General features: G+C 45.9%; 1 protein-coding gene across 4 annotated transcripts in view; it reads left to right on the top strand.

The window, feature by feature from the left end:
• Window positions 1–662: 662 nt before the first annotated feature.
• GRIP2 (glutamate receptor interacting protein 2) overlaps window positions 663–26,279 on the top strand; it is a 205,773-nt gene continuing 180,156 nt past the window's right edge. For 3 of the 4 annotated variants that reach the window (XM_085516839.1, XM_015875369.3, XM_085516846.1), the window contains exon 1: window positions 7,794–7,976. In XM_085516839.1, the coding sequence (XP_085372965.1) occupies window positions 7,922–7,976 (55 nt within the window). In that variant the 5' untranslated portion in view covers window positions 7,794–7,921. Of the gene's footprint in view, window positions 691–7,793; window positions 7,977–26,279 lie in introns of those variants that run through there. The other variant, XM_085516841.1, reaches the window with a different exon arrangement.

Genomic DNA, 26,279 nt, shown 5'->3' on the forward strand with positions numbered 1-26,279 from the left:
TAATAAGCTTTGAGAATGGACATGATGATGATTCCTTCTTCAGGGAATGCGTAAATGCTCTTAAATCTGAAAAATAAGAAAAAAAATTGAGTTCCAGCACAGAATGTGAACAAGTTTCCCATTATTTCCCATACCAAGAGATATAAATTGTCTGAACTAGTGATGTATGAAGCAAGGAAGTTCCAAAGAAAACTGTTTACTCCATCAATTGCACTGGGAGCAGGCAGGGTGATAGGTTTATTCCATGAAAAGGAGCCTGAACCTATTGGAATACAATTGTGCTGTGAATGTTTTGTTGTTTGTTGTTTCTATGCAGCTGGCATAAAAGACAAGCTTGCCCTTTAAGGAGCTGCTCAGTTCCTTGAGGTTTTACCCATTCATCTGTCCACTCTTCACTCGCCATCTGCTTCTTTTGCTTTGGTCATGTGAAGTTGCTCCATCCCTGCAGCAAGATGCAGCCTGGATGGTTTGCAATCAGGCTTTCACATGAAGTTTTCCTGTCTTTGCAAGCACAGATGAGCTTGCCTCTTCATCAAGGCACAGCCCTATAAAGAAGCTGGGTTTTCTATTCCAGCTGCACATCTGCAAGCCCTGTCAGAAGACTACAAACTAATTTATTTCTTGCTGGGTCTGGGATGCCGAGCTGGAGGAAAAGCCTTGCTCTTTGTCTGCAGAGAATGCAGGATGGAGGTAAGGCAAGAGGGGAATATGACAGTGATAGGGGGAGGCTGTGATCTAGAATCCTTCTTCATGCTCTACTTTTCTTCTTTTAAAGAAATCTTTGGTTATTGATCATGCCAGGCAGACAGACGTGTGTACATTGTGTCTGTAACTTTCTACAGAGGCTGCTTTTAGCTCTTAGTCAAAACCCTGTTATTTATGTTCATTTAGTGTCCGAGTGATAGTGTAACCCATATTTATTTCACCTTCACTGCCTGTGAAATGATTCTGTTTATATCCCATGGTTTGAGTTGAATTATTTTAAACCAACAGGCTTGTAGCAGCAAATTCTGGTTTCCTGACTTGACATGGTGGCAGCAATATGTGCTACAGGGCCTAGTGCTCCTTCAGCTCCCTTTGTAGTTATGAAGGGTATAATTCCTGACGCTGAGCACGAGTGCAGGCTGGTATAATTGAGCAGACTGTAGCTCTGTATGTGATTTCCTAATGCATGGGAATGATTAAATCTGTGTATCTGAACATATAATCACATACTTCTCTGGCATACGAATATTTCTACCTTGATGCACTGGAGAGACTTACATCAGTGTAATTGAGCATGGGGTTTTTCCAGCATATGGGCCTTGGTTACCTAGCAGTTATCTACCACGTGCCTGCCTAGATGGCTAAGTGGCAGCTATGGCTTTTTGGTTTGGAAAAACAAAGCTACTCTGTATGTATTCCGTCTCTGATATTCTGGTGGTGAAAAGCTGCTGCTGGATGTCCTAAAATCATAAGACTTCATTTTCCACTGCAGCTAAGGACTCTGACCCGTTCTAGTTCAAATTCCTCTTTATTTTAACACTTCAGCTTATCTGCAATTAAGTGTTCTTTCACCATCTGTCACCCCAAGTTGCCCCCAAACCATGGGGTGGAAGAGGTATGTGGTCCTTCTGGTCATGCATGCTTTAAAGAGATGCTCAAAAGGCTATATAGCAAAATCTTCCTAGTACAATGAACCTGTGCATAAGGAAGAAAGAGAGCTGCGGATGGCTTATTCCCATCAGCAAGTCCCAGAGGTGAATTGCTTGTGCTAGCAGCTAGATCTCAGCGCAGCAGAGGGCAGTACAAGACTGTTGTTGCAGCCACGTAGCTCATTTCTCTGTGGTACTGTGAACATTTGGCAGAGGTAACCTTCCATAAATGACAGTCTTCCCCCTGCAATTCTCCATCATTTCTCCAGCTTTGAGGAGCAAATTGTCTGCCTCTCCCCATTCTTTCAGTCTCACATATGAAAAGTAGTGTGAAGAAAAAGGACAAGTGGAGAACCCAGAATTTCAAGAGTAGATCCCTTTGGATTTTCAGGTTGTGTGTTCAAATTGTGCATGGGTTAGTGGGAGTTGAGTTTTGACTTATGCTTTAACCAGCTCTGTGAAATGAAAATTGGACAAGTGCTTATATGGTAAGTGGCATGAACATAGCAGCTGTCACTGTCAAACTCACAGCTGGCAGTGCCCTTGCAAATATGAGACTATTTAGGTAAGGAATTCTCCAAATGGGCTGCACCTTTTGCAGGGATACTGAGACACCCCTTCCCTCTAAAGGGGAACACATTTCTTTTGCCTGAGTGATCCCTGTCCTGTTGTTGAATAGATTCCAGTCCCCAGAACAGAGCTCCTGATACAAAGATTACTTAAAATAGAAGCCCAGAAGGCACTGAAGTGTTGCTATATGTATTGCGAAAGGAAGCTGTGATTATGGATGTTATTTTGGAAATAATTGGGAAAAGAAATACTGAGTGTCTGCACATAGAGAACATAGAAATGTGTGTGGTGCTGCTGCCATTAGTCAAATATAGACAAGTGGAATGGGAAGTAGAATAATATTTCAAAATGAATAATTACATCAGGCATAAGTCCAATGATTGCTTTATTAAAGCCTTGACGAGTGCCAAGCAACTCCTCATCTATACCAGGGAGCTGTACAAAGTGTGCAATTCCAATACTTCATAGAACAGCAGAGGAAGGGGCCTACACCACCTGGAGGTAAAGGGGGCTTTCCTTTCTTTTTTTCCCCTGCAGTTGTTGCCCAAAGCACTTTTTTTTCTTGCTAATTAGTGTAGGAGAGATCATAGATTCATTTAGGTTGGAAAAGACCTTCAAGATCATCAAGTCTAACTATCAACCTGACCTAAGCCTAACCTCATGAGCCAGAATAGTCAGTAGCTGCTTTGCTTTCTGAAAGTTTATGGTAAAACACTGCAATAGCCATTATTATCTCTTTTCTGTCCCCTTTGAATGTACCTGCAAATACATGATTTGCAGCTGTCATTCTCCTCCTTTCCTGATCTGAAATGCACTGCAGTCATTAATGTGTTACTGACAGCTAGGGCTGGTTTGCCATGAAAGGGGCAAGGAAGCAAGATGGTCCCAGTAAGGATTTTTAACATACCATAATGGAGCTGTAGCATTCCTTTCTGCTTCCTGTTCACTTGTCTAACTACTTCTGTTCCCTGACCATAAAAACCCAAGCCTGTTCTCATGTGCCAAAACATCTGCCATGGAATCACAACTGAAGCTCACCTCAAACTCATTTAACACAGCTCCTGGTTTCCTCTTGAAGATATTGAATGATAGAATAGCTTGGATTGGAAGGGAACCCAAAGATCATCTAGATCCTCTAGTACATCTAGGTTAAACCTTCCTGGGCCACCTGTGCAATGGGGAGCAGGGATGAAACCTTGTGCAGCCAAAGGCAAATTGTGATCTTGCTGCCTGGAATGAAGGACTTTGAGGCAGTATTGAATGTGTGTGTTTAGGGGAGAAGATGGTGTGTACAAAGCAGAAACTAACAGGAGCACAAAAGGGAAGGAGGGAAACATGCAGGCAGTTTTGGAAGGGGAAGGAATGTGTTTCCAAGAGCAGCATTTTCAATCAAATTAAAGAAGCGTCTCTTACAGTGCTATGACTGACTGATCCCTGAGCACATCTCTGGGGCAGAAAGAAGGAACCTTTCTGAGTTTCTGAGCAGGGACAGGGCACAGTGGTAACTACACACTCAAGGTGCTTATAAATGGGGTCTATTCTTGTGTCATTAAATTCCACAGTCATCTTCTCTGAGAGATTCTCAGCTTTTCAGAGGGACAAGAATCATCCAGGAGAGGTGGAATGACAGCCTGCTTTCAGCCTTCACAACCTAATTTGACACGAGTACTTCTGCAGAAATCTGTAGTATGAATGTATGCCTTGAAGTTCCTAACGAGAAACAGACATCAAACTCAATAAACTGTTCGTATTGTGAGTGTTGGAGGCAAAACAGAACCAAGTGGGATTAATAGGTGAATTTGCTATTGATCAACCTCTGGTGGAAGCAACAAAGATAATCCATTTTAAAACTGCCTTTAACCTTCCAGCATGACAGGATTACTTCTAAATTCCATGATCTCAACCCTGTTCACTCCTTCTGTGGGCTACAGGACACTGCTGCATATAGGTAGCATCCATCAGTGAAACAAATCCCTCTTGATGGTGTTGTGAAGTATTTATCATTCTGTCTCTAGCCTCACTCTATGTGCCTGGGAGGTGAAAATAGACTTTGTTAAAGTAGCTGTGTGCCACTTACCTGTCACAGTGGGATGGAAATAGGCTGCCCATGGTCCCCTGCCTGTCCCATGCAGAGCTGCAGGGATACAGGGTGCAGTGCATCATCACTCACAGCAGCCCAACCTCGGCAGAGAAAGGAAACTTATCTCTTACTTAATAAAGTAAGCTCAGAGGAAGAAGAGAAAAATGAGAAGATGAGTTTAGATACCTAAGTAGATCTTGTTTTTGCAGGATTACAGAGGTCAAAGTAATTTCTAGCTTGATCTTAATATTGAATTCTGCCAGGCAATAGCTGTAAATCAATATAGGAGATAAGGCCCATAGCTTCAGTAGGTAGACTTGCAACAGAAGAAACCCCAGCTGCATTGGGGTGTATTTCCCATTTTCCCATAGTGTTTCATGATGCTGTGTCACTGGTTAAAGTGCTATGGCCTTGGAGGATGCCCTGGTAGCACGTCTTCACCTAAACTGCTGGGAGTGGACAGCAAAGCTGCTCCTAAGGGTCTCCCAAGTGCTAGATCCTCGCTGGCTCAAAAACAGTAAAGGGGACCTCTTAAATCACTTGCTTTGGGGCTAGTAGCAAAAGCTGTCTGTTTTTCCTAACTTTCCTGGTTGCAAAGAATCAGTATATTGTCATTATTGGCTGACAAAGTCAGTGACCTCCAAGATGAGGGAGTGCATGACAGGAGAATCCGCTGGAGAAGTCTAGAGACATACAGGTCAAGGCAAGAAAGCCTGGATGTTCTTCCTTAACCCACTCAGGAAAATGGGATTTGCCTTGTATTAGGGTCCGATATCAATGTCTGCTCACAGCTCTGTGCATATAGCATGCAACAGAGCAACGATAAATAGATCTGATCAGAAAAGCCCAGTTTGCACATTTGCCAACAGACCCAAGCCTTTCTCAACAGCCAGCTTCTGGGATTGGAAAACTTTATGCTTTCATCTTTTCTTCCTACAGCTGCAATAGGATTTAAAGCACAACAGGCCCAACTGTTTCCTGATATGAAAGCTGCTGGGTGGAAGGTGCAGTGTTTGAAGCGCTGCATAGACTGCTCTTTATAGACTTGTTGGGAGCAATCCTGCCATTCAGGACCCACTGCTTTGTTTTCTCTGGTTCAATTTCCCACTTGAGTATTAAAGTTAGGCTAATGGGGAGTGCTTTAGGGAGTCTCTCCATTCTAGCTTTGGGTCTTTCTACAATAACGTAGGTGTTGAATTCAATAGCTAAAAGCCCTAGGCTACATTTTCAACTATTATTGTGCTTGCTGTTTTCACGTTTAATTATTTCTGTGGAACTAATGTTCTTTAAAAGTAGCACTGTTGTAGCCTTGATGGTCTAAAGGCATTAAAGCTGAAGGGTTTTTATGGGAGCAGTCAGCATGAATGGCAAAGCAGACAAACTTTTAGGCAGAGAAAGTGTCAATTTGATCTTAATTTTAAGAGCATCTTCATATGTCCTGCTTTCCTCAGGCTCTCAGAATTTTTACTGAGGGTGATGTTAGATCAATAATACTTCTCTGGGAACCCTTTTCTCATACACAGAACCTGCACATCATCAAGCAATTATAAATTACAGCTGAGGAACTCGGGTGGTGGGCCTGAGTGGGTGGCTGAGTCAGATGGAGAGCCCAGCAACACTTAGCCCCACCTGCTGTGTTTTGTCTATCGATAGAGTGTTGGCTCCTCCCTCTTCTCTTAAGAAACACAAATAAGTTTTGGAGTGTTGCTGTCAGCTGGAATATTTTGTGCACGGCACAAACCTCCCGTGAGTCAGCCTGATGTGCCCTGATCAAATCCAGTTACGGAGCTGTGATTTGCTGCTAGTCCCAAAGGTACCACGTACGTTTGCAATCAAATTGCAGAGGGCTGTGCTTCCTCCTGAGAAGTGATCTGCAGAAAAACGTCACATTTAATTTAATGAAAGGATCTCTTTGAGAAGTTCAACGGGGCTGAATGGGGAGCCAATCCCTACTTGTACTCTAATTACAAATGCAGTAAAAATATATATGTTTTTTGTGAATTTTTGCATGAGGAATTTCTTGTTTCTGTGCTGCCAGCAGAAGATGGACAGGGGCTGAGCTCTCTGTTCCTGTTGCTGATATTCCTCAGGAATGCTCCTGGAAGCAGTTGCTCCAGCTGGCTGTAATGAGTCTTCAGCTGCCATCAGTGCAATCACTGTCCTGTGAGCTGATGGGTAACTCCCTGCTCAGAGTCACAGAGGGGGAGTCAGTGTGTGACCTACTGCTCTACCATGATGGGAACCTCCTGTGCAGTGCTCAGCCATGATGTACCACTCTGCATTCTGCAGTGCTTCAAACTCTTATGCTTAAATAAAGAGAGCTATTCTTGTGGGGCTGTGATTATCTGAGTGTGACCCTATGGGGAAAGCATTGTAACGATGGCAGCTTCAAAACAGATCCTCTCCAGTCCAGCTCCTGTGCTGCTTTTCAAGAACCTGTGAGAGGAAGAATGAGAAATACTCAGCTGATCTAGCAGTGGCTGTTTAACTCAAGTACCTCTGTTAGGATTCTCATCCCCTCAGGCTCTGCTGCAGTCACTGACTTTGGTAGGTCTGTCTTTCTTCTGAAGCTGGTTTTCTCCCAAGACAAATGAAGAGCTGCAGAAGGGTGTTCTGAGCAGGATCACTCCCGGGTACCCCTGGGCTGTGGTACTTCAGCTTTCACCAGGCTGCAGAAAGCTGAGCCCAATGCCCAGCATGTGTCCTGCAGAGCTGGGTGCTAGAAATCAACATGGCAAGTGCTTCTCAGACATGAGCTAGGGACAGAGCTGACCCTTGCCTATCCTACAGCAACGGGATGGAAAAGCTGCTCTTAAAATTAAGCTGGAATCCATGTAGGCATCTCTGGATGGATGGCACTGCAGCTGCCATGCTGGTCCAGGTGCATCCTGACCCTGGAATTAGCTCATGCTCTCCCGAGGACAACTTGGTCTGTAATATTTTAGTTTATAGCAGCTGTTGCACATAATGTTATCGCTCTTGCAAAAAGAGGCAGAGATGCAGAGACCTACCAGCCACATAATGAAAGGCCTGACGACAAACAAAAAGAAGCAGCTAGTCATTGCAGAGATACGTTGCTCCCAGGAAATTAAAAACACGCCAGCCACGGTACATGCAATAAACATCTCCTTTGTGTTCGCATAAAAGCACCGAAACCTCTAGAATATGAAGAAATGACAAAGCTGCTATCCAGCCCCCATCTCGGGCTTCACCTGCTCACACGCAGCCATGACAAAGATGAAACCCAGCAATCCGACCACCGTGCAACTTCCCTCCCAGCAGAGCCCAACTCGGGCACAAACGTGAACCCACGAGCGCGCCCGTGCCAGGGTTGAGCGTTCGGTGCAAAAGACGCCGGGATTGAAGCAGGAAGGGAAAGCAACGCGTTAAACGCGCCGAGCATCTCGCCGAGCACCGGTGGCAGTGGGGGCGGCCAAACACCCATCGCCCCTCGGCCGCGTTGCTGCACGCAGGAGGGGGCGGTTCCCGTGGCTCCCAGCCCGGCCCCACCGTTCGCCCCGCCCGGCCATAAAGCGCCGGGGAGCCCGGAGCGCTCACAGCGCCGCTTTTACCGGCCCCCCCCCGGGTCCCTCGAGCCGTGCCGCTGCCCCGGGGGGCGGCAGTGCTGCCCGCCGCCATGCCGGGCTGGAGGAAGAGCCTCGCCCTGTGTCTGCAGCGGATGCAAGAGGACGGTGAGTGTCGGCTGTGGGAAGGAGGACTGAGGGATGCGCTTTTTCTCCTTCTCCGCCTTTTGCTTTTATTAACGTTATTTTGGAGGAGGAGGGGAGGGTCTCTCTGTGCTTGGGCGCAGAGCTCCACGAGCGGGGGGGTGGGGGGGTCTCTGAATGCCGTTAAACTTCGCTGCAGCTGGTCTGTCCTCTTGTCCTCGGGCAGGGATGAGCTCTGGCGCTCGGTCTCGCTTCTTTCTTCCAGCGGTGGGAGAAAGCCCGAGTGCAGCCGGCCGCCCCGTTACCCGGTTCTGCTGGGAGCATTTTGAGCTCCAACTTTCTTGAGCTCCCGGCGCTGCTGCCTTCAGCCGGTGATTCTTCCCAGTGCCCAAACTCCAAAATGGGGATTAGAGGGTTTGCAAATTACACAGAGGGCGCGTGGCGATAATCTCTTTCCTATTGTGTCGCTTACAATTGCTCGCGGTGGCAGTGAATGGTTTTCGCTTACGAGCGAGGTGTGAAACGAGAGCCGGACCTGCGGCTCGGGGGTGGTCGAGAGAAGGCTCCGGTGACCCGAGCCCCGCACAGCTGAACTGGGGGCAGCGATGGGAAAGTTTCAGCATCGGAAAGCGCCGTTCTGTTGTGATCTCCTGAAACAGGTGCAGGAAACGGGACGGGCACGAGCAAGCTGAAGCTCAGCTTTACTGCCCGCTGCTGAGAGAGATGAACAGCGAGTTGAGTTTTTTTCCTCTTGCATCCTTTTCCCAGCTGCCTCTCCAGGCCTTGCCGTGCTGAGCTTAACAAAGATCTGAAGCAGCACTGTTGCACCGCTCGGTGTGAGTGATGCACGGATCAGGGAATTCTCTGGTCCTGCTGGTTAGTGAGCACGGACAGACTGCGCTGCTCGGTGCCTCGTTCGGGGTCGGGGCTGAGCCGTTCAGTTGCTCTGCCTTTCTGCCGCCGCTTCCTCCCTCCCACTGCTTTGGGAGAACGCTGTTTATTTCAGGTATCCGACCTCTCTGAGATCTCGGTTTCCAGGCACAGCGCTGTTAGAAATCGGAAGTCTTGTCCCCTATTCTGCAAACCGAGACGTGCCTGTGTGAATTCAGCCCTGGTGCAGTGCTGTGTAGTGCTGCCCTGCTGCAGTTCGTAGGGATGCTCTTGCTCTGCTGGACCCGGGGCTCTACATAATAGGTATAGCAGGGAGCCCTGACATGCAGCTGTGTACGGTTTGGCACCTTACTTGATTTGCATACACTGGCTTTCATCTCTAGGGTCTGTGAAATGCATTTCCTCCTCATCTTCCCTTGCACTCACCTCAGCCCCAGCACTGCAGCACATCTCTGACTGGTGTACTGGTCTCTACCTTGCATCCCTTCAGGGATGTTGGATGCTTTCCCTGGTGGCACTGCGTTTATTTCTTTGGGTGGCTTGCATAGTTGGAAGTCAGTGTTAATCAGAGAGGTTTTTCTGGAGGGAATAAATCTCACAGACTGAAGGTGATGCTCTGTCTAAGGGAGAAGCTGTGCATCTGCTAAAGAATGTGCTGTATTGGTAGAGAACTTTCTGCTCTCCCCTAAGGCAGCTGGTTTGATGCTTGTATGCAGTACATAGTTCAGCCCTTTGCTGGGGATACAGAAGGTGCTGTTCTGCTTGTTAGTGCTGCAGTGCTACAGCATGAGCTTTAACTGGACTCTGGAGAAAGTTTTGCATCGCGTTATGCCTAATGCTGCCAGGGCATCTCTGCAGTGTTCCAGGTTTTGCAAGCAAACCTCCAACCAGTCTATAAAGAAATACCGACTTCCAGTTTTTCTTACTCAAAACAAGTTGGTTCTGCCTCATTGGCATCTCCCTGGCTATGCAGATGTGATAATTCTGCTCCAAAGGCAGGGAGCTTCTCCCCATGAATGCTGCCTGTCCCATCCGTATGTTCACTGTGGACTGCAGTACTTACTGCATGTTAATGTGATGAGCATCTCTTGCAATTTGCAGCCATTCAGTGCTGGGTTGGAAGCTTCATTAATCACAGTTGGTATTGGAAAAGTCAGCCATGGTAAATCACATAGGAAAACATAGGATGTACAAGAGCTATACTGAAGGATGTCTGCTGTTTCAAAACACAACCCCCAGTGATTTTTCTATGTGTGTTCTGCCTTAAACCTTCCTTCTAGTAAAGGGAAGAGGGTGACTACTGACCAGGGTGCAGCAGTGCTGCATTCTCTAACTCATCATTGTTCCTGTGCATGGGATGTGCACATCCTTTTAAAGCTGGGGCTTCTGTATCCCTGCTGCTCCCAGGCTTTCAGTAGCAAAGGCAGCACAGGCTGATTTCTAATTTCTACTTTGGGAGATGTGGGCAGGTGGGAGAATCTCTGGGGATTTTTGGCAGATCTGAGTGGATGTGGATCCTGGATGCCTAGAAAGGATAAGCTATCTGCAGACTGAGCAGTAGCGATGCTTTTATCTGCACTGATGAAAGTAGATGTTATCTAGCTGCACACACTTGTGTAACATAGGTCTCACTGGTGGGCAGGCACCCTCTGCTGAACCTGACATGCATTCATTCTTTGACTGGGAAAGAATGCAGGATTTGGGTGTAAATTTAGCTTGTTGATATCAGTTCCATTCCTCCCCCGGGTGGTTTTCCTCAGTAAAACCAGAACATTTGACTGATACCTTAAAACCCTGATATGATGCCTTATCCCTAGTTCTAAAATCTGTGCATCTCCTTAAAGCCTGATGTTCTGAAGCGAGTTGCTGACCCTTGTGTGAATCACAGGGCAGCTCGAAGGGAAGGGGGGGAGGCAGCAACTCAGACCTGCTCCAAAAAGTGGAGATATCACAGGATTGTGTTGCTGCTGTTTTCTTCTTTCCCTTGTATATGGCTCTGCACTGGTTACCTTGGAAACAGCTGTAGGAGCATATAGGGGCATCATGCTGCTGTGCAGCCGTGACACTGTGGGCAGAAGTGTCCCGTGGTGTGTGCAGAAAGGGGATGTGATGTGGGCTGCTTGGTGGGATGAAGGTGACAAAGTAACACCAGTTACAAATTGTCCGTGTCTCACCTGCCTGGCCCTGCTGCAGGGGCAGTTTGGCAGCAGTGTGTGGCCCCAGGGAGTGTTTAGCAGGAGGGTTGTGGTTAGTGGTTTTGGCAGTTATTGAAGTGTTCGTAGTGGGAAGGTAAAAGATATCGTGGTGGTTCTGTATTGGGGAGGGCTGTCATGGCTGGGCTGTAAGGTCAGCCTTTGTGTTCTGTCCATAGGGCAGTGTACCAGGGTGCTTAGCTCCAGAGCTGTGGGACTCTGGTTATAGTTTATATTTTTTAAACTAATTCACAGACATCAAGGAGGGATATCTCAGTAAGAAAATGAAAAATGGTGTGCTTTTGCCTAATTAGCAGAAAGTGAGATCTTTCACACTGCCGTGCTGTTTGAGATGCACAGGTAATGTGTAGGATAACTCAAGCGAGCTCACTGTAAAAAAATCATATGAATTGTCTTTTGTTCACTTACCCATAAGCGTTTTGATCCTGCAAACTGTAGTGTACATAATTTGAAATCAGCTGGAATACTCTGCTGCTTAAAGTCAGGTGTACTTGCCGCATCAGCAGTAACAGTCATTCAGAAGGGAGTTCCTGAAGTTATCCAGGCTTCATAGACCCATCTCTTAGTGCTGGCTTGAGTCTGTTGAGCTTTCATATAGAGTCCTTTTGTCCATACCTACAATAATATGATCTATTGTACCAGCTCTTAATTTTCAGCTAGAAAGTTCAGCTTCGTAGCTGTTGCTTAGTGTGCAATTGTACTTGAAGGGCTGTTTGATCTGTGCTGAATACAATGTGTTAAGGTATTCCTGTATGTGATGCTTGTACATCACACATCCAAGCTCTGTTGGAGACGAGGACCGGCACACATGGTGTTCAAGAATTTATGGGCTGCTGTTTTGCTGTTGTGCTAGTTCTACAGGCCAGTGCCTTCAAATAAAATTTAAGAGGAGTGGTTCTGACCCTTGAATGAAGCATGGTGGGGAATTAGGATCACTTGAAGGCTTGGTGGTAATGCTTAAGGGATAATGTTCATTCATCAAACTGATGGGACAGCCAGAGCAAATCCTGCTAGACTTTGATGGACTCTTCTTTATTCATTAATATGTTGATGTGGATTTAGGTGCCCATCAGATGAGGGAGCAGTAGCTGCTGTGCTTGCCTGCTCCCTCCTTACTGGCTGTCTCACTGTCACAGGATGCTGGATCCACACTGCTGTGTGTGGTCCCGTGCTTCAGCTGTTGGAGAACTCATCTCTGATGAGCAGGGATGAAGCCACGTTCTGCAGAATGGTTTTGTATCTGGGATTCAGGCTGTGGTTGTGCTTTCCAGCTCACTGCTGTTTAATCTCTTCTTAGTAGGCACGAGTACTGGGGAAGCTGCTCCTGCAGCCAGACTCTTGCTGGTGGGATAGCCGAAGGAGGGCTCTTCCCCAGTACATGTACTCTATGGCAGGCCATCTTTCTGGGGTTGAAACTGCAGACCTTCCTGTGGATGGGCTGGATTAGTATGGAAATGACCATATTGTTTATTACTTGACTCATGATAATGGAATAAAATAGCTTATTTGGAGTAGAAGCAGGTTCACAGAGGTGTAACTCTAGCGGAATAACTCTAGTGGATGGTGGTGTGAGTGGAATAAGAGTGTGGGCATTTTGTCCAGAAATGAATCCCATGATGGTGGTCTCCACAGGAGATGGTAGCTTCTCTTTTCTGCAGCCCTTGGTCTGGGTGAACACACCTCCCCATGGCAGGGTCTGTGTTCTGTCTGGCCACGCTTGATCTTCCTGTGGGCTTGTTTCATTGAGAGGAAAAGTAATGAAGCTTTTCATGTAAAATTCAAGTAGGATGATTTTCTTATTTCAGCATTTTCATTTGTCAGGGGAATACATTACCTTTCTTCTGTTCTCACTTATTTCCGCCCCCCCTCCCTCTATTTGGAAGATGATGGAATTCAGATAAAGTAACCCAAACAAAGTGTAGTAGCAGGGAGATCACTGTAATTCTCACTTCCCCCCTCGTTACTGTTAGATGCTTTAAATCTAAATAGGAATACTGTATGGTATCCAGCACAGGGGATTATGCTGGGTGCTGTGCCTTTCTTTGGCCCCACTTTAGTGATGGGCTGTTGCTGTATGATCAGACCCATAGACTTGGGTTGGGGGTGAGCAGTGGAGTTGCTATTCATTTACATCCTCTTGCAGCAGAGGCCTTGCAGCTCCAGCAAGAAGTGAAGAAATAAGCAGAGAAATAAGATGAGGCAAACTGCCAGCAGCATGATGGTTTTACAGGAACTGGTGATGCTGAGTTGCTCTCTTCTCGCTTGGTCCCAGTGTGCTTTAATGATGCAGCATCAGACCTTTGTGTGTTTTCTGAAGATGTTTCCAGGTGTGAGAGCTCAGTTATAAAAACAGTTTGCCCTGATCCGCTGCATTTGGCTACCAGGAATTCAGGGAAATGTGTCGGGGCTGTCACAACGGGACAGATTTAGCAAAGAAGTGGGAGGGTGAGTTAGTAAATATTTGTAGCAGCTTTCCTCAGCGCTCTGTATTAATCCTTGATCTTCCCTTTCTTGTGATGTGGGGCTGGGGGTGGTGCTGCTGCAGTGCAGTCAGTCCCCTTTTCCCTCGGGAACTGCATGTGGCTTTCCCTTCCATCAGGAAGTGCTTCCAGGTTGATTAGAAAGAATGAGGGGTGGGGAGGAATGAACTGTAATACTCAGTCCTAGGAAAAGCCAGCAGAGGACCAGTGGCAGAGCTTTATAACAGTAAGGCAAGAGCTGCTCTAACTCTGCAATGCAGAAATCAATATGAGTAGCTGGAGAGTGAGTAAGACTAGAACACCACTTTTATTATTTATTTATTTATTGTTAAATAACACTTGCAAACAGCTTTGGGCTACTAGAAAGGCTTAAACTGGTCTTCAATACAGAAGCCATGAGTTCTGGGAGCTCCTTGGTGGGTTGGAAGGTGCCTGTGAATAACCCACCTCTGTCACCATGTAGGGCTGTGTGCTGCTTCTGAGTGGCTTCACATAGAAGTAGGCTCAGGCAGGCTGCAGAGCTCCAGCTGTACATTCAGGTGCTGTGGCTGTGCTTCTTACTGGTTGTGCTTTGCTACTCTGTGCGTTTCATGGGCTGTTAGCTTTGCATTTTGTGTGAACTCCTTGTTGCATTAGATAGCTGCTGTGTTCCTCAGCAGGTTTGGATGGGGTTGGAGCTGCAGGTCCCTTTGGCCCTATGGGTAGCTTTGGATGAAGTTATTGCTTGATTTCTTGGGGTGGTGGGGGCTTTTTCTGTCAGCTGAAATGAACAGGACTGCTGACCTCAGCACATCCCAGTCTTCACATCTGGAAGATGAGTGCTGACTATAGTGAAGGTTGCAATGCTCTGTTCAAAACAGATACAAAAGTGTGGTTAATGAACGTAGCTTGATGGCTGTCTTCTGCTTAGTACCTTTACACTTGGAATTATGGCAGCTGTTTGTGGTGTGCTCTGTGAGCCCTGTGCTGCTCCTGCTGCCCTTTCCTGCCAGCCAGCTGCCTCTTGCCAAGGGTCCCGTGCTGCCCAGGAGCAATTCAGTGACAGGCAACACTGTGATGAACGTGATCCAGTTTCTGCCTCTAAATGATGGAGAGCAGGTGGCTTTGGGCCAGGGAATGCAATCTTCTGTCGCCCATCTGCTTCCCCCCTCTGTCTCTAGGGGCTGCCCAGCAGGGTGTGGGGATGCAGATTCCTGGCTGTGATTCCTTGCTTTGCCCCTGACTTCCCCAGTGAGCATTAAGGTGATCCTCAAGGTGATGTTTTATTTTGCCTACATCTTCCCTCCTGCATGCTGTGATGTCTGACTGCAGGCTGCAGTGTTGCTACTGGGTGCCCTCGTGGTGCAGTGATGGAGTGAGGAGCTTCTTTCACCTGTTGGCTTTGTCCCAGCTGTGAGCTGCTTGCAGAAATCCTGCTGTGTGCAGCTGGCTGCAGGAGCTCATCATCCCGCATGGTGTGAGCTGTGCTGAGCTGTGCAGCTGGGAGATCCCTTGAGCTCAGGTTTCTCGACCCTACATGTGGAAACAAGGATGTTTGCAGCACAGTGTAAGGGAGAACTGCTGACATAGCAGCCTTTGTGTTACAGAGGCAGGTGGTGATGGCCTCTGTGATATTCTACAACAGAGGAATATCCCATGTCTATGAATGTGTGATGTCTCTTTGATGTGCATCTGACTCTGGGGTAGAGTGACTTCAGGGGCACAGCTGTTTCCCATGGCCCATACGTAGGCACCAGATCTCTTCTAGCTGTGTAAGAGCTGTACCCTGGTGCGGTGGGGGAGTTGTTTTGTTGAATGTGCTGAAGCAATAAATAATGATTTGGGAGCAAGAGAACTCATTTATTCAGCCGAATGAATGGAGGTAGCTTGCTGTGTCATAGCCAGGCACAATGTGGCTCTCCTGGTGTGTGATATTGCTGTTTGGCTGGATGAGGAAACAAAGAGTTGTCCAGCGTCACAGAAACCCTTTGTGGAAAGATGTTCTCTTCCCAGTTGGTGGCTGCTGCTTCCTACTAACCAAGTCTGTCTTTCTAACTGAAGGACACGACCCAGCACTGGCAGGGACCTCTAGGGTCTGCCTTCCCTGTGAGAGAGAGATATTAAAACCCCAATCATCCCAGATAATCCTATTTCAGGAGCTCATTGATTTTTAGTGGAGGGAAGTGAGTTAAAATGATGAGTCACTGACCTATTTGAAAATGAACAACCTCCTCTCAGTGTCATTAGGAGTCGATAATGGATCATCCTGGTTTAGAGCTTGTGAAAGGATTTGAGGGGGGGGCTGGGGGGCCTTTTGGCTGCTGTGCTCTACACTGTGTGCAGCTGTTGATGTGCACAGGCACCTCTGTGGGGGACAGGAAGTACACATGGGTGAAAGCCAGAAGTATATCGATAGTGTAATTTAGGCTGTAAGAGTCTGATTGTGATTAGTCCACATATATTAGTCCATGTTTATAAAAAAAAGGAATAATAATGTGGTTAAAATAGTTATACACCTGTGGTCCAACTTGGAGGGATGTGATGTTTGTACAGATTTCTTCTTCCCCACCTCAGGATGTGCTTGGGGTCACTTTTTATTTGCTAGTGTACCTTTGGCCTTTCCCTGTGGGGCTCCACATTGCACTGCAGCTTGTGTGTGTTGGGTGCCATTTGTTAGCTTTCTGTTATCCCTACAAGCAGATCTGTCCAGTTCTAGGTGTGTGTTCCTTCAACTGACCACAGGTGAGTTGTTTGTGGCTGCATCAAGCCTGTGCCCCACTGCTTTCTGCCCTCTGCTGTGCTTTGCATCTCTTCTTTCCTGTCTTTGGTGCCTGTGCAGGGCTTTGGGATAATGAAGGGGAAAGTTGGCTTACAGAACACTTTTCATAGGTTTTATGGCAAGTCGTGACTTTGGGAATTCAGTCAGTGTTGTGTGCAGGTATGATCAATAAAGCTCCTAGTTATGTACTTCACAGTTAAGTCTTAGCTCATTGATTTAAGGAGTTACCAGGAACTAGGGAAATAACATGGTTAATTAAGTTAATTGGATTGCAAGGTCTAGTGGGACTGTGCCTTTCTGCCTGCTCTCTGAAGCACCTCGACACCTCTGATCACTATAAAATAATGACTTTTTCTTTCCAGGTGCTGGGAGTTTGAACTGCTTTAAAACTATCTGCATTTTGAGATGACTAATTTTGCTATGAGCCATGGAGTTACGGCTTTGGAGCCCATGGCTTTTGAGAGCAGAGGTGAGAAGAGGGTTCCTAACAGGGCTCAACTGAGTGATCTCAAGGATCTGGATCCTTGAGTGAAGTGGCTGCCCCAGCTCTTAGCAAAACACCTGTGGTGCATCTTCCAGTCCATTGGTACATTCCTTCTGTGTATGTTGACCTTGGAGTTCATGTTATCTGTGTTGCCCTTGCCCTATAGCAAAGCATGTAGGAAAATAATATATTGGGCTCTAGATCAATATGCTGTGATGTCTGTTTTTCAGGAAAATAAGTAAACAGATCTGCCTCTGTCTAAAATAGAAATTTATTCTCGATATATAAAGTGAGATCTAGCTCAGAGGTGTTCTTCTGGAGCTTGTATTTCTTCTAATTTATAGCTACCCTTCTTTTTCATGTGAATTGGAGACTAAAGCCTTCCATTATGGGCCTGTAATTTATGTATTCAAAATTTTACGAATGTTATCTTTCAGTGTTTTTATGAAGCTCTGCTGTGGAGGTGCTAAGATAAGGTTGTATATTAAATATTGGCCAATTCTCTCAGAGTAAAACTAAGCTTGTAAATTACCAGAAACGTTCTCCCTCAGTGTGAGCTCACTCTCATGCTAATTTCTTTCATCTCCTTTGAAGAGTTAGGGAAGGCAAGCTGTGTAAATGCGGGTTGGTTGAAAAGGAATGGCCTAAAGATGCACCAAGGGAGGTTCAGGTTGGATATTAGGAGGAATTTCTTCTCAGAAATAGTGGCCAGGCATTGCACAGGGAGTGGTGGAGTCACTGTCCCTGAAGGTGTTTAAGGAAAGAGAAGATATAGCATTGAGGGATGTGGTTAGTGGGCAGTTTTGTTGTCAGGTGGATGGTTGGATTAATGATCTTAGCACGCTTTTCCAACCTTTATGGTTCTGTTCTGCAGTGTCTGGAAAGCTGTTCTCAGTTTAGTTTCAGTCTGATTTATTGTCAGTAGAAAACCAGATGGGCTGAGGTTCCCATCTGTCATGGGTCTGATACAAGTCAATGCTTTCATTGAGGATCCACTGAAAGGATAGATAAGAACATGCTTAAGGATATATAAGAATAAATAGAAGAATATGCTTGTGTTTCCAAGTGGCACGGTGGGGGGTGGGGGGAGAATACTTTCCTACAGCATCAGTAGGAAAGTATGGGCATGAACGCACCTAGAGATGCCTTCAGGAGAATGTGCTGATTCACGTGACTTCATGGGGAAAAATAGTGAGCAGAAGACATCAAGGATACATGGACCAAATCCCATCCATAGGTGTGAATCAAAGCTTCCAGTATTTTTTCCCTGATCTTCACTGGTACTTAAAGGGAGGGGAAGAAAAAGGATGAGTGAGGTTGCTGAAAATCTTTTGTTTTCCAGTTATGCACCAATCCAGTGGAGCAGAATCTTGAAGCTGCATTTATCCAATCCCTGTATGTTTTAAATGTAAAAGCTGAGCTGTCTCTGTTTCTTTCCCCCTTGCTGGCTTTCCTGGAATTCCCTTCCCCATGATTCCAGTCCCACGGGCACCAAGGAGTCACTCAGACCAGGGAGTTAACTTGTCAGTCAAAATCTCCACACTTCTTATTTTAGGAACATGATCTCTGCTGCCTTGAATCCAGAAGTGGGAGTAATGTAGCAATTTTGTTCTTGGCATGGTGATTTTTTTTTTTACCAGTACTTATTTATTTATTTTTAACATAGTGAAACAAATTGTTCTAGAGAACGTTAGGATTTCCTTTGTTCTATTTGTGATGGTATAAAGGGCCAATTTCCCACCCTGCACCACCAACTGTTTTGTTAGCAAAACTTTTAATCCTAAATGCTGCTAGGGGTACTTATATCAACATACAGTGGAACAGTACGGGGGGAGGGGGGAAAAGAGTGCATTTAGAATTAATTTCTATGGGAGAAACTTGGCCCTCACTATCTTTTTTTTTTTTTTTTTTTCCCCCTTTAATTGCCAAATAGAAAACAGTTATTTTGTTCCTTTTTCTTCTATTTGAAAGGAAATATTTCTCAGCCAAAATTCATTGGGGAAAAAGAAATCAGCTTGTTTGTTCCCAGGAGGATGCGGTAGCTACTGCATGTGATTGGAGGTATTGAAGCAATGCCCACCCCAACAGCAGCTGAGCTCCACAAGGACAGGTTTTCTGAAGCTATTTCAGTGTTGCACAGCTGCTATTAAGAATCAGTAGTGGGGTTTCTATCTTTGCACCTGAATGTGTCTGTTACAACGCTTGCCTGCAGACACCTGTATTTGCAGGAGATAGCTGTCACCAGGATGAAGGACTGTCTCCTTGTCTGCCATGCCTGGTGTATGGGTAATCTTACTGCCATCAGTAGCAAATTTATTGGCTGCACTGTGATTAAATAGAGGGCAATGGTAGCGTGCAAAGCAGTACTGGGTCCTTCTGCCTCTGCTGTGCTGCTGTCTCTGTAGACACAGGTGGAAGAAAAGAGAGTGCTGAGGTATTTGGCCATTGGTTCATCACAGTTTTGGCAGCCAGTGTCTGTTGCTGCTCACCAGTTCTATGCAAAGCTGCCGTGCTGCATTTCCTGGTGGTGTAGGAGCTCTGTATCTGGTCTTTAGCTTTCCCCATCATGGCAACCTGAGCAAGTCAGAGTTTGAGACACATGACCAGTACTGTGACATTTGGGCCATAATTCATTATTGCCTTCCTTGGTGTTTAAAACTTCTTGGATGTGGCAAGCATGTGCCTACCTGTGTTTTATCCCACTGTCTTTGTTCTCAAGCCTTGCTCAGCAAAATGCAGCTGCTCCTTGGGCTGTGTGTTTCTCCCGTCTGCAAGAGGGGTCACTGGGACCCAAACATCCTGTAGAGATGACAGTACTTGCTTGGGTACTGCAAATGTGTACATGGGAGGGGATAAACTCCAGCACTGGTGAGGAGGATGCCCGATACGCATAGGCAATCCCAAGCAAAACCGAGATCTCACCAAAAACCCAAGAAGAGAGAGAATAGTAAAGCATCTCTAAACTACTCCCGAGTGCTACCTCTGCAGTGGATGCAGCTTCCAGCAGCGCAAATCCCTGTGTTGCCAACAAGCAAAAGAGGAGCTCGCACCTGAGCGCTGAAATAAGCTGTCCAGCAAAGCTTGGAATTAATCCTTGCAAGCAGCTCGGCAACAGCTTGTTTAATTCCCAGGGTTGTCTGCTTGTGTGTGGGATTTTTTAAATTTTTTTTGGTTGTTGTTGGAGTTGGTAATGAAACTCAAATTTAGCACCAAAAAAACTGTGCAGTCTTTCCCTACTGAGAGTTTGCAGCCAGCTGCTTACATCTCCTGGTAGGAGCAATGCGTGAGTGTTGGTGACTTGCCTCATTTTTCAAGGTCTTTATGGACCTCTTGTGGGGAGTTTTCTTTTTTCATTTATGGTTTCTTATCTGCTGAGCCCTTTGTTTTATCTTCATTGGTCTCCTAGTGCACAGCCAGCCTGAGCTTGTCTGGTCCTCAGTGCTCTTCCACCTCTCCAGTAATGCTTCCCTTTTGTGTGCTGGTTTTGGTTTGTTGTTTCTTTGTTGAGGCACTGAGACCTCACACTCTGGCTTGCTTTCAGCTCATCAGCTGCATGTTTGCTCCAGCGCTGGCAGCTCTTGTTCGTTGGCAGCAATATTTACTTCTCGGCTTCCTTTATTTTTCCCTAACACTTCATTTTAAGCAGACAGTTGGAGAATCTCTCAGTTGGCAAGCTCCAAATGGAGCTGTAGGATGGGATCTGTTTGCTTAACTTTGCCTCCCTTCATCATTGCTGGAGGTGTTGTCAACCAAGTAATTCCTGCTTGGGTTAACAAGGAAATTGGTGGCTCCAGATGTCTCCTCCTGCCCCAGATGGGTGCTCAGTTCAGCCTTGTGAAGCGTGTCTCTTGGATAAAGACAGCATGGCAGAGCCAGTTCTGCAGATGGGCAGTAAGGGTATAAAGGAGAGGGTCCTCAGCTGTTGAGCCCAGGGCTCTTGTGCTAAGGGAAATGGATGAGATCAATGTCCCCAGTGAGGGACAGCTCTTTGCTGACCTCCAGGCAGGGGGAAATTGGTCAGCGGATTCAATTGAAGTGAAATTTGAGTTGCCCCTTAGTGAACAGTGGTGAGTGATACAGACAAGGCAGTCGGTTTGTTAAATCAGAACCTTGCTTACCAAGTCCTCAGAGATCAAACTTTCAAAGTGGGAGCACTGTGAAGGTGCCTAAGAGCAGGAGAAAATGAATGAGAGGAAGATCTGGCACTGCAAGCTGCAGAGCATCTTGGCTGAGTGGCAGATGACCTCTGGCCTTTGATTTACCCCAAAGAGTAACCATGTGGTGTAACTCTTCCCCTGCCACCTCCTTTCAAAAGATCTTAATGTGGGGTGGTCCCTTCTGCTTGTATTTCCTCCAACATACTGCAGGCATCAGTTTAATTAGAAATATAAATTGATTATCGTGGTCTCTAGTGGATATGTCAGATTTGGCAGTAGTGGCAAGTAATGTGCGTGCAGCTGTTAGTAGGATGGCTGCTGTTCCTGTTAAAAACTGCTCAGCCCCGTTCCTAGGCATTGGTCTGGGCAGATGGTATTAGAGCCAGCTCAGGTGTGGGCAGCAGGTGGCAGCTTCCTGAGCACAGCAGGAGAGTGTTCCCCTCTCTGGGGAATGTACTTCTGTAAGTATTTTACCATTGTCCTTTCTTACCTTAATAACCAGCCCAGAGAAGGTCAAATGGGGATGTATTCTGTTTTGGCAATAGAAGAACAACGAAGGGGATGTAAAAATGTAACAAAGGTGATGTTTGAGGCTAGTAAAGGAAAATGCATCATCCATGCGGTGGGGCTGTGGAGTTGACTATCCCTTGCAATGACACAAAGGGTAAGAGTTTATTTTATTTCTTGGGATTCAAGGATGGATGGGCTATTGCAGAAGAAGTCAAGGTTTATCCTGCAATTCAGTGCAGGATGTGGGGCTGCCCAGCATGGATTTCCTAGAGGCAGTGGGTTTGACACAAGGATGTGTTTCTGCACTGCCTGCTGGCATGTCTTCTCTTAATGGTGACCTGGAAGCAGGGTTGATGTGCCCTCCTGCAGCTTTGCACTTTGTCTGTATCGTATCTAAAAACTTGGAGGGGTTCACTAAAATGCTGCTATGCAGGGTGCTCAGTGACCTCCTATCCTGTGTTTGAAGCTGTATGATTGCTCTCTTGCTCCTGTTTTAGTTCCTTTGAGCTAGTTTATGACACTGTACTGCTATCCAGTCTGTTTGGGTTCTCAGCAATATCCCTTGCTATTTTGAGGAAGGAGGTGTTTGCAGTAACAGGGATGCTGAGAAATGCTATTGCTATACATGGCAATGGCACATTTTTGTGCACAGTATCTTGTTTTCCTCTTTGCATGTTGCACATATCTTTAAAAGAAAGGCAGATCTCTTCTGCTCCAAACAGAGGAGAAAGCCGTCAGCTGCATGAAAGCCATAAAAAGCTTTCATCCTTCAGAGCCTGGTAAATCTCCCATGAAAATCAACGGAATGGCTTCAGCTGATAGACATGCCATATCAACTCAAACCTGATCTGGCAGAGAGGTTCACAACTGTTCCATCCTTCAGCCTGTTCGTGGTTGGGATCATGTTTTGTAGATCCCTGGTATCGCTCTTGGCTTTCCCTAATTTCCTACCATAACATAACCATCCAGAAGAGTCTATGTATCAGGAATGTGAGGAGTCCACTGCAAAGCAAGCCATGCTACATGTGGTTTGATAGACCACAGTGCATGCTCTGTGTGTACAGCCGAGATCTCCTTTTTGTGTCTTCTCTTTTACCCCCTGTTTCTGCAGAGCTTAAAAAAGGCTTCTTGCTGTAGAGGTGGGAAGAAAAAGGGCAGCCTTTAAACTTTATGACATCCATATCATTGCTTGGAGGACTACTGTAGTGGTCATGGTAGCACTAAGGAAACTAAAGCAGCTTCATTCATGTGAAGTCATGGAGCTGCAAGACTAGTTTATAGTGGCATAGAAAGTGATGTTAAAGTGGTGTTAAAGTGTTTATAAATCACTCTGGTTCTCAGGGGATGTTAGGACTCTTCCTATCTCCTGGAAGATGTACTTGGTTTGTGAGTGGAAGTGTGATTTCTCTTGTGCTTAAATGCAGCTCTGAAAAAATAAATGGCTTGTGCAGTTGGAGGGTGGTGTTGGTGGAAAGGTCAGAGCCAGCAAATCCAGAACTGAATTGAGCAGTTGAATCAAAAAGAATGAGCAATGAGCACACAAATCCTTATCAGGCTCTGTTGTTCCTGAGTAGTAGATGATGAGCAAAACAAACTATATGTGGCCAAAAATATTTATAACTATATATATTAAAAATGTGAGTGCAGAAAGTGGAGGAAAAGGATGGGACTTCTCAGTTCCCCTCTTCAGACTATTGAGATACTGAACACTTTTTCTTCCCTGAAGTTCATCTTTCTTTGTGCCTGGGTTACCCCGTTTCATTTTAAATGAGTCTTCAAATCCGTTTTGTTAAATTGCTGCAAAATCCTGTGTGGATGCTCCTTAGTTGATTTAATCTTGGTTTATGTTGATTTAGTTTCTTGCCAACTTTTGCTAAATCCATTTGAGACAGAGTTAAATCAACTTATGAGTGTCCTTGCAATTTAATTAAATCGACTGATGTAGCTAATGTAACTGATTGTAATTAAACACATGCAGCTTTTATATAAAGACAAGCCCTGAGGGTGTTCAGGAAATCCCATCTCGTGTTCCCATTAGCCCCTAAAAAAGCAGTTTGCTCTGCTATTCACCACCTCTGCCTCTGATCATTGTCCCAGAGCAGAGCTTTGCAGTGCTTGGCCGTGCTTTGCACCTTGCATTCCCTGCCCCAGCAGCTCTGCCCCCCTGCTGGCTTTCCCCTCCATAGCTGCAGTTGTATACTTATGCCCTGATGGGGAATAGTGCTGGGTCACTTGCTGTTCCAGATGAAAAATGACCCGCTTAAAAATAGGGGAACATGAAAAAGGTTGATTCTTTAACCTCCTTTAGCGCCCAGAGTCACCCCCTGAGAAGTCTAAAGCTGTAGGACTGGTATAGGGGACTTCTCTTGGTACCTTATGATGGATGCTCACATACAGTTTGAGCTTCTGCAGGTTCACTGATGAAAGCATGCGAAGTGACAGCAATATTCTTAGTGTTTAACTGACCCTGTAAGAACAAGTTACTTCATACTCTGAATGTTGGCTTTCACTTAGAAATGTGTTGCTCTTTCTCAGACTGGAGCCAGAGGACTGCAACAGCCAGATTCTACACCCCAAAGGCTGCCTTTATCTCCAGCTGAGAGCCTTGCTTTTCTAGGGGGCAAAGATTCCATGTTCATGTGAATTTCTGCCTCTGAGTGATAGAAGAAGCGCAAATGGGAGAGCAGCCAGAGTGGCTTTGTAGCACCCTGCTCTTTATCCCCAGTGTTGCTTGAAATTTCTGCAGTGATACCAGTGAAGGGAAAGCTGAGGAGGGTCTCCCTTCTCCCACCCCTGTGACCAACCTCACCAAAAGTTTAGGTTGCAAGGGAATGGGCAGGGGAGGCACCATCCACACCTATACAAGCCTTTAATTTTTTCTCCTGCTTTCTTTCCAGTTCAGTTCACGCATTAAGAAAACATTAATAGCCTCTGAGTTTCACGCTCTGCTTGCATCCCTCGTAACAAGATCTGCTGACTTCTGTGGAGCGCTCCCTCCATGAGTGAAGGTGCCATCTGTGGATGTAACGCTAAGTGACAGCGTTGTAAACAAAGAGAGAAACTGGGTTTCAATGGGGCTGTTTATTCTGTAGCACTTGAGTCTGTACCTTCTCAGGGCCCCCAGAGAGCAGTGGAAGCCTCTGCTCCCAGGTGTTCAGCTGTGAGGGCTCTTCTCCCTGGGCTCTATTGATGCCAAGACTCACCTTGCAAAGGGTTTTTGGGTTTTCTAATCCCTTTCTTCCACCTCCCTTCCTAGCTTGGGGCATCCTCAGACTTCTCTGGGGGACACTGGAGGTCTCAGGCTATGTAATCTAGAGACAGAAGCATTTCTTGCTCCCTTGTTGGCTCAGGAGGAGCAGACATGGGGTTGATAGGTGTCTTCTGCAACAGCATGGAAATGGGTCAGGTCTGCTGGTGGAGCAGAGCCCTTCCAACACTGTGTCCTATTGTGTCTACTGGTACACGGGCAACAATCTGTATTTAATTTCCTTAATTGCTGCTTCATTGCCCCCAGAGAACTTCAAGTCATTAGGAAATGCAGAACTGGTTTGGCCACAGAAAGTTCTCTCAGTGATGTGGAGGAGTTGCTGAGCTGAACCACCTGCTTTTGATTAATCTTTTGAACCAATTTGGTTCTAGCAAACCAATTCCATTAACAGGCTAAGCAGAATAATGATAGGCACAGCTGCTATAATTCCTTGTTACACTTCTAGTTTAAACAAAATCCTCTTTGCATCGGGAAACATTGATCTAATGTCATGACTGTGTTCATTATGAACACATTGGTAGTTGAGCATATCCAAATGCTTCATGTTTTCATAATTTCCCCCCTCCCTGTTATATGGCCAGAATATGTAAATTATGGGATGACTTCTCCCTGGAGAAACAAAACTAATTGGTGTGCTAATGTCTCAGAAATGAATCAAATTGACGTTCCCCACTATAGGGTGGACTTGCATAGTATCTCTAATGTTCTTTGGGATTATTTAAATTTGATTTTGGACAGTCTTTTAGCTTCTTTATCAACCAGAAAAAGGTTCAAATGTGATCTTGTTGTCTTTGCTTCAGAGAACTAGAGCGTTTTGGGTTAAGAATGAATTAGCAAATGGTCTCAGCTGACTAGAAGAGGTGGCTTGGCAGACTGGGTCAGACTATCAGTCCTAGTGTCCTAATCTGATGGTTCAAAAAGATGCCCAGGGATGGGGTCAGTGTGTGTACTGGGTATTTGCTCCTTGGCTGTAGTCTTTCATGTGGTTCTCTCTCCCACCTGGGCTTCTACACTTTGAGATTTAGCTGTGAATTGCTATGAGATTTAGCTGTGATGTGCTCTTGAAACCCACCTGTGCTTTTGGCTTTCCATCCTTCAGCTGCAAGATACACAGGGCAGCTGTAATTTGTGTAAGAACATCAGCCTCACTTTATTTGGCTTAAATGTTATGCCCTTGTGTGTACCCTAAACCCACAGGGTACTTGTCTCTTGCTAGAAGGTCAAAACTGCCCTGGGAAGGTGCAGAAATGTCAATGGCTTTGTCATAGAGTAGGCAAAATATAAAACCCAAAGAGGTGAGAGGGGGATGCAGGTTCAGATCAGCCTGTGCTCCAGCACCCAGCTTGTGAATGATTGCTTGCTGCTTGTCTTGCATGCTGTGTGCCTGGTAATATATGATGTGCTCTGCTGCCCTTTAGAGCTTACCCCTGAGATCTGACATTGCTGATTCCTGAAGTAAGCACTGTTTTTCTGAGCTGGGTTTATCACTAAGAAACAGCCGAGGTTTTATGAACCACAGCCAAGCCATTCACCCTGAGAGAAAGTGCAGGAAGGGGGGTTCTGACA

The sequence above is a fragment of the Coturnix japonica genome, chromosome 15 (genome assembly GCF_054131305.1).
Source record: "Coturnix japonica strain WE chromosome 15, WE-NBRP24, whole genome shotgun sequence".
Lineage (NCBI taxonomy): Eukaryota > Metazoa > Chordata > Aves > Galliformes > Phasianidae > Coturnix > Coturnix japonica.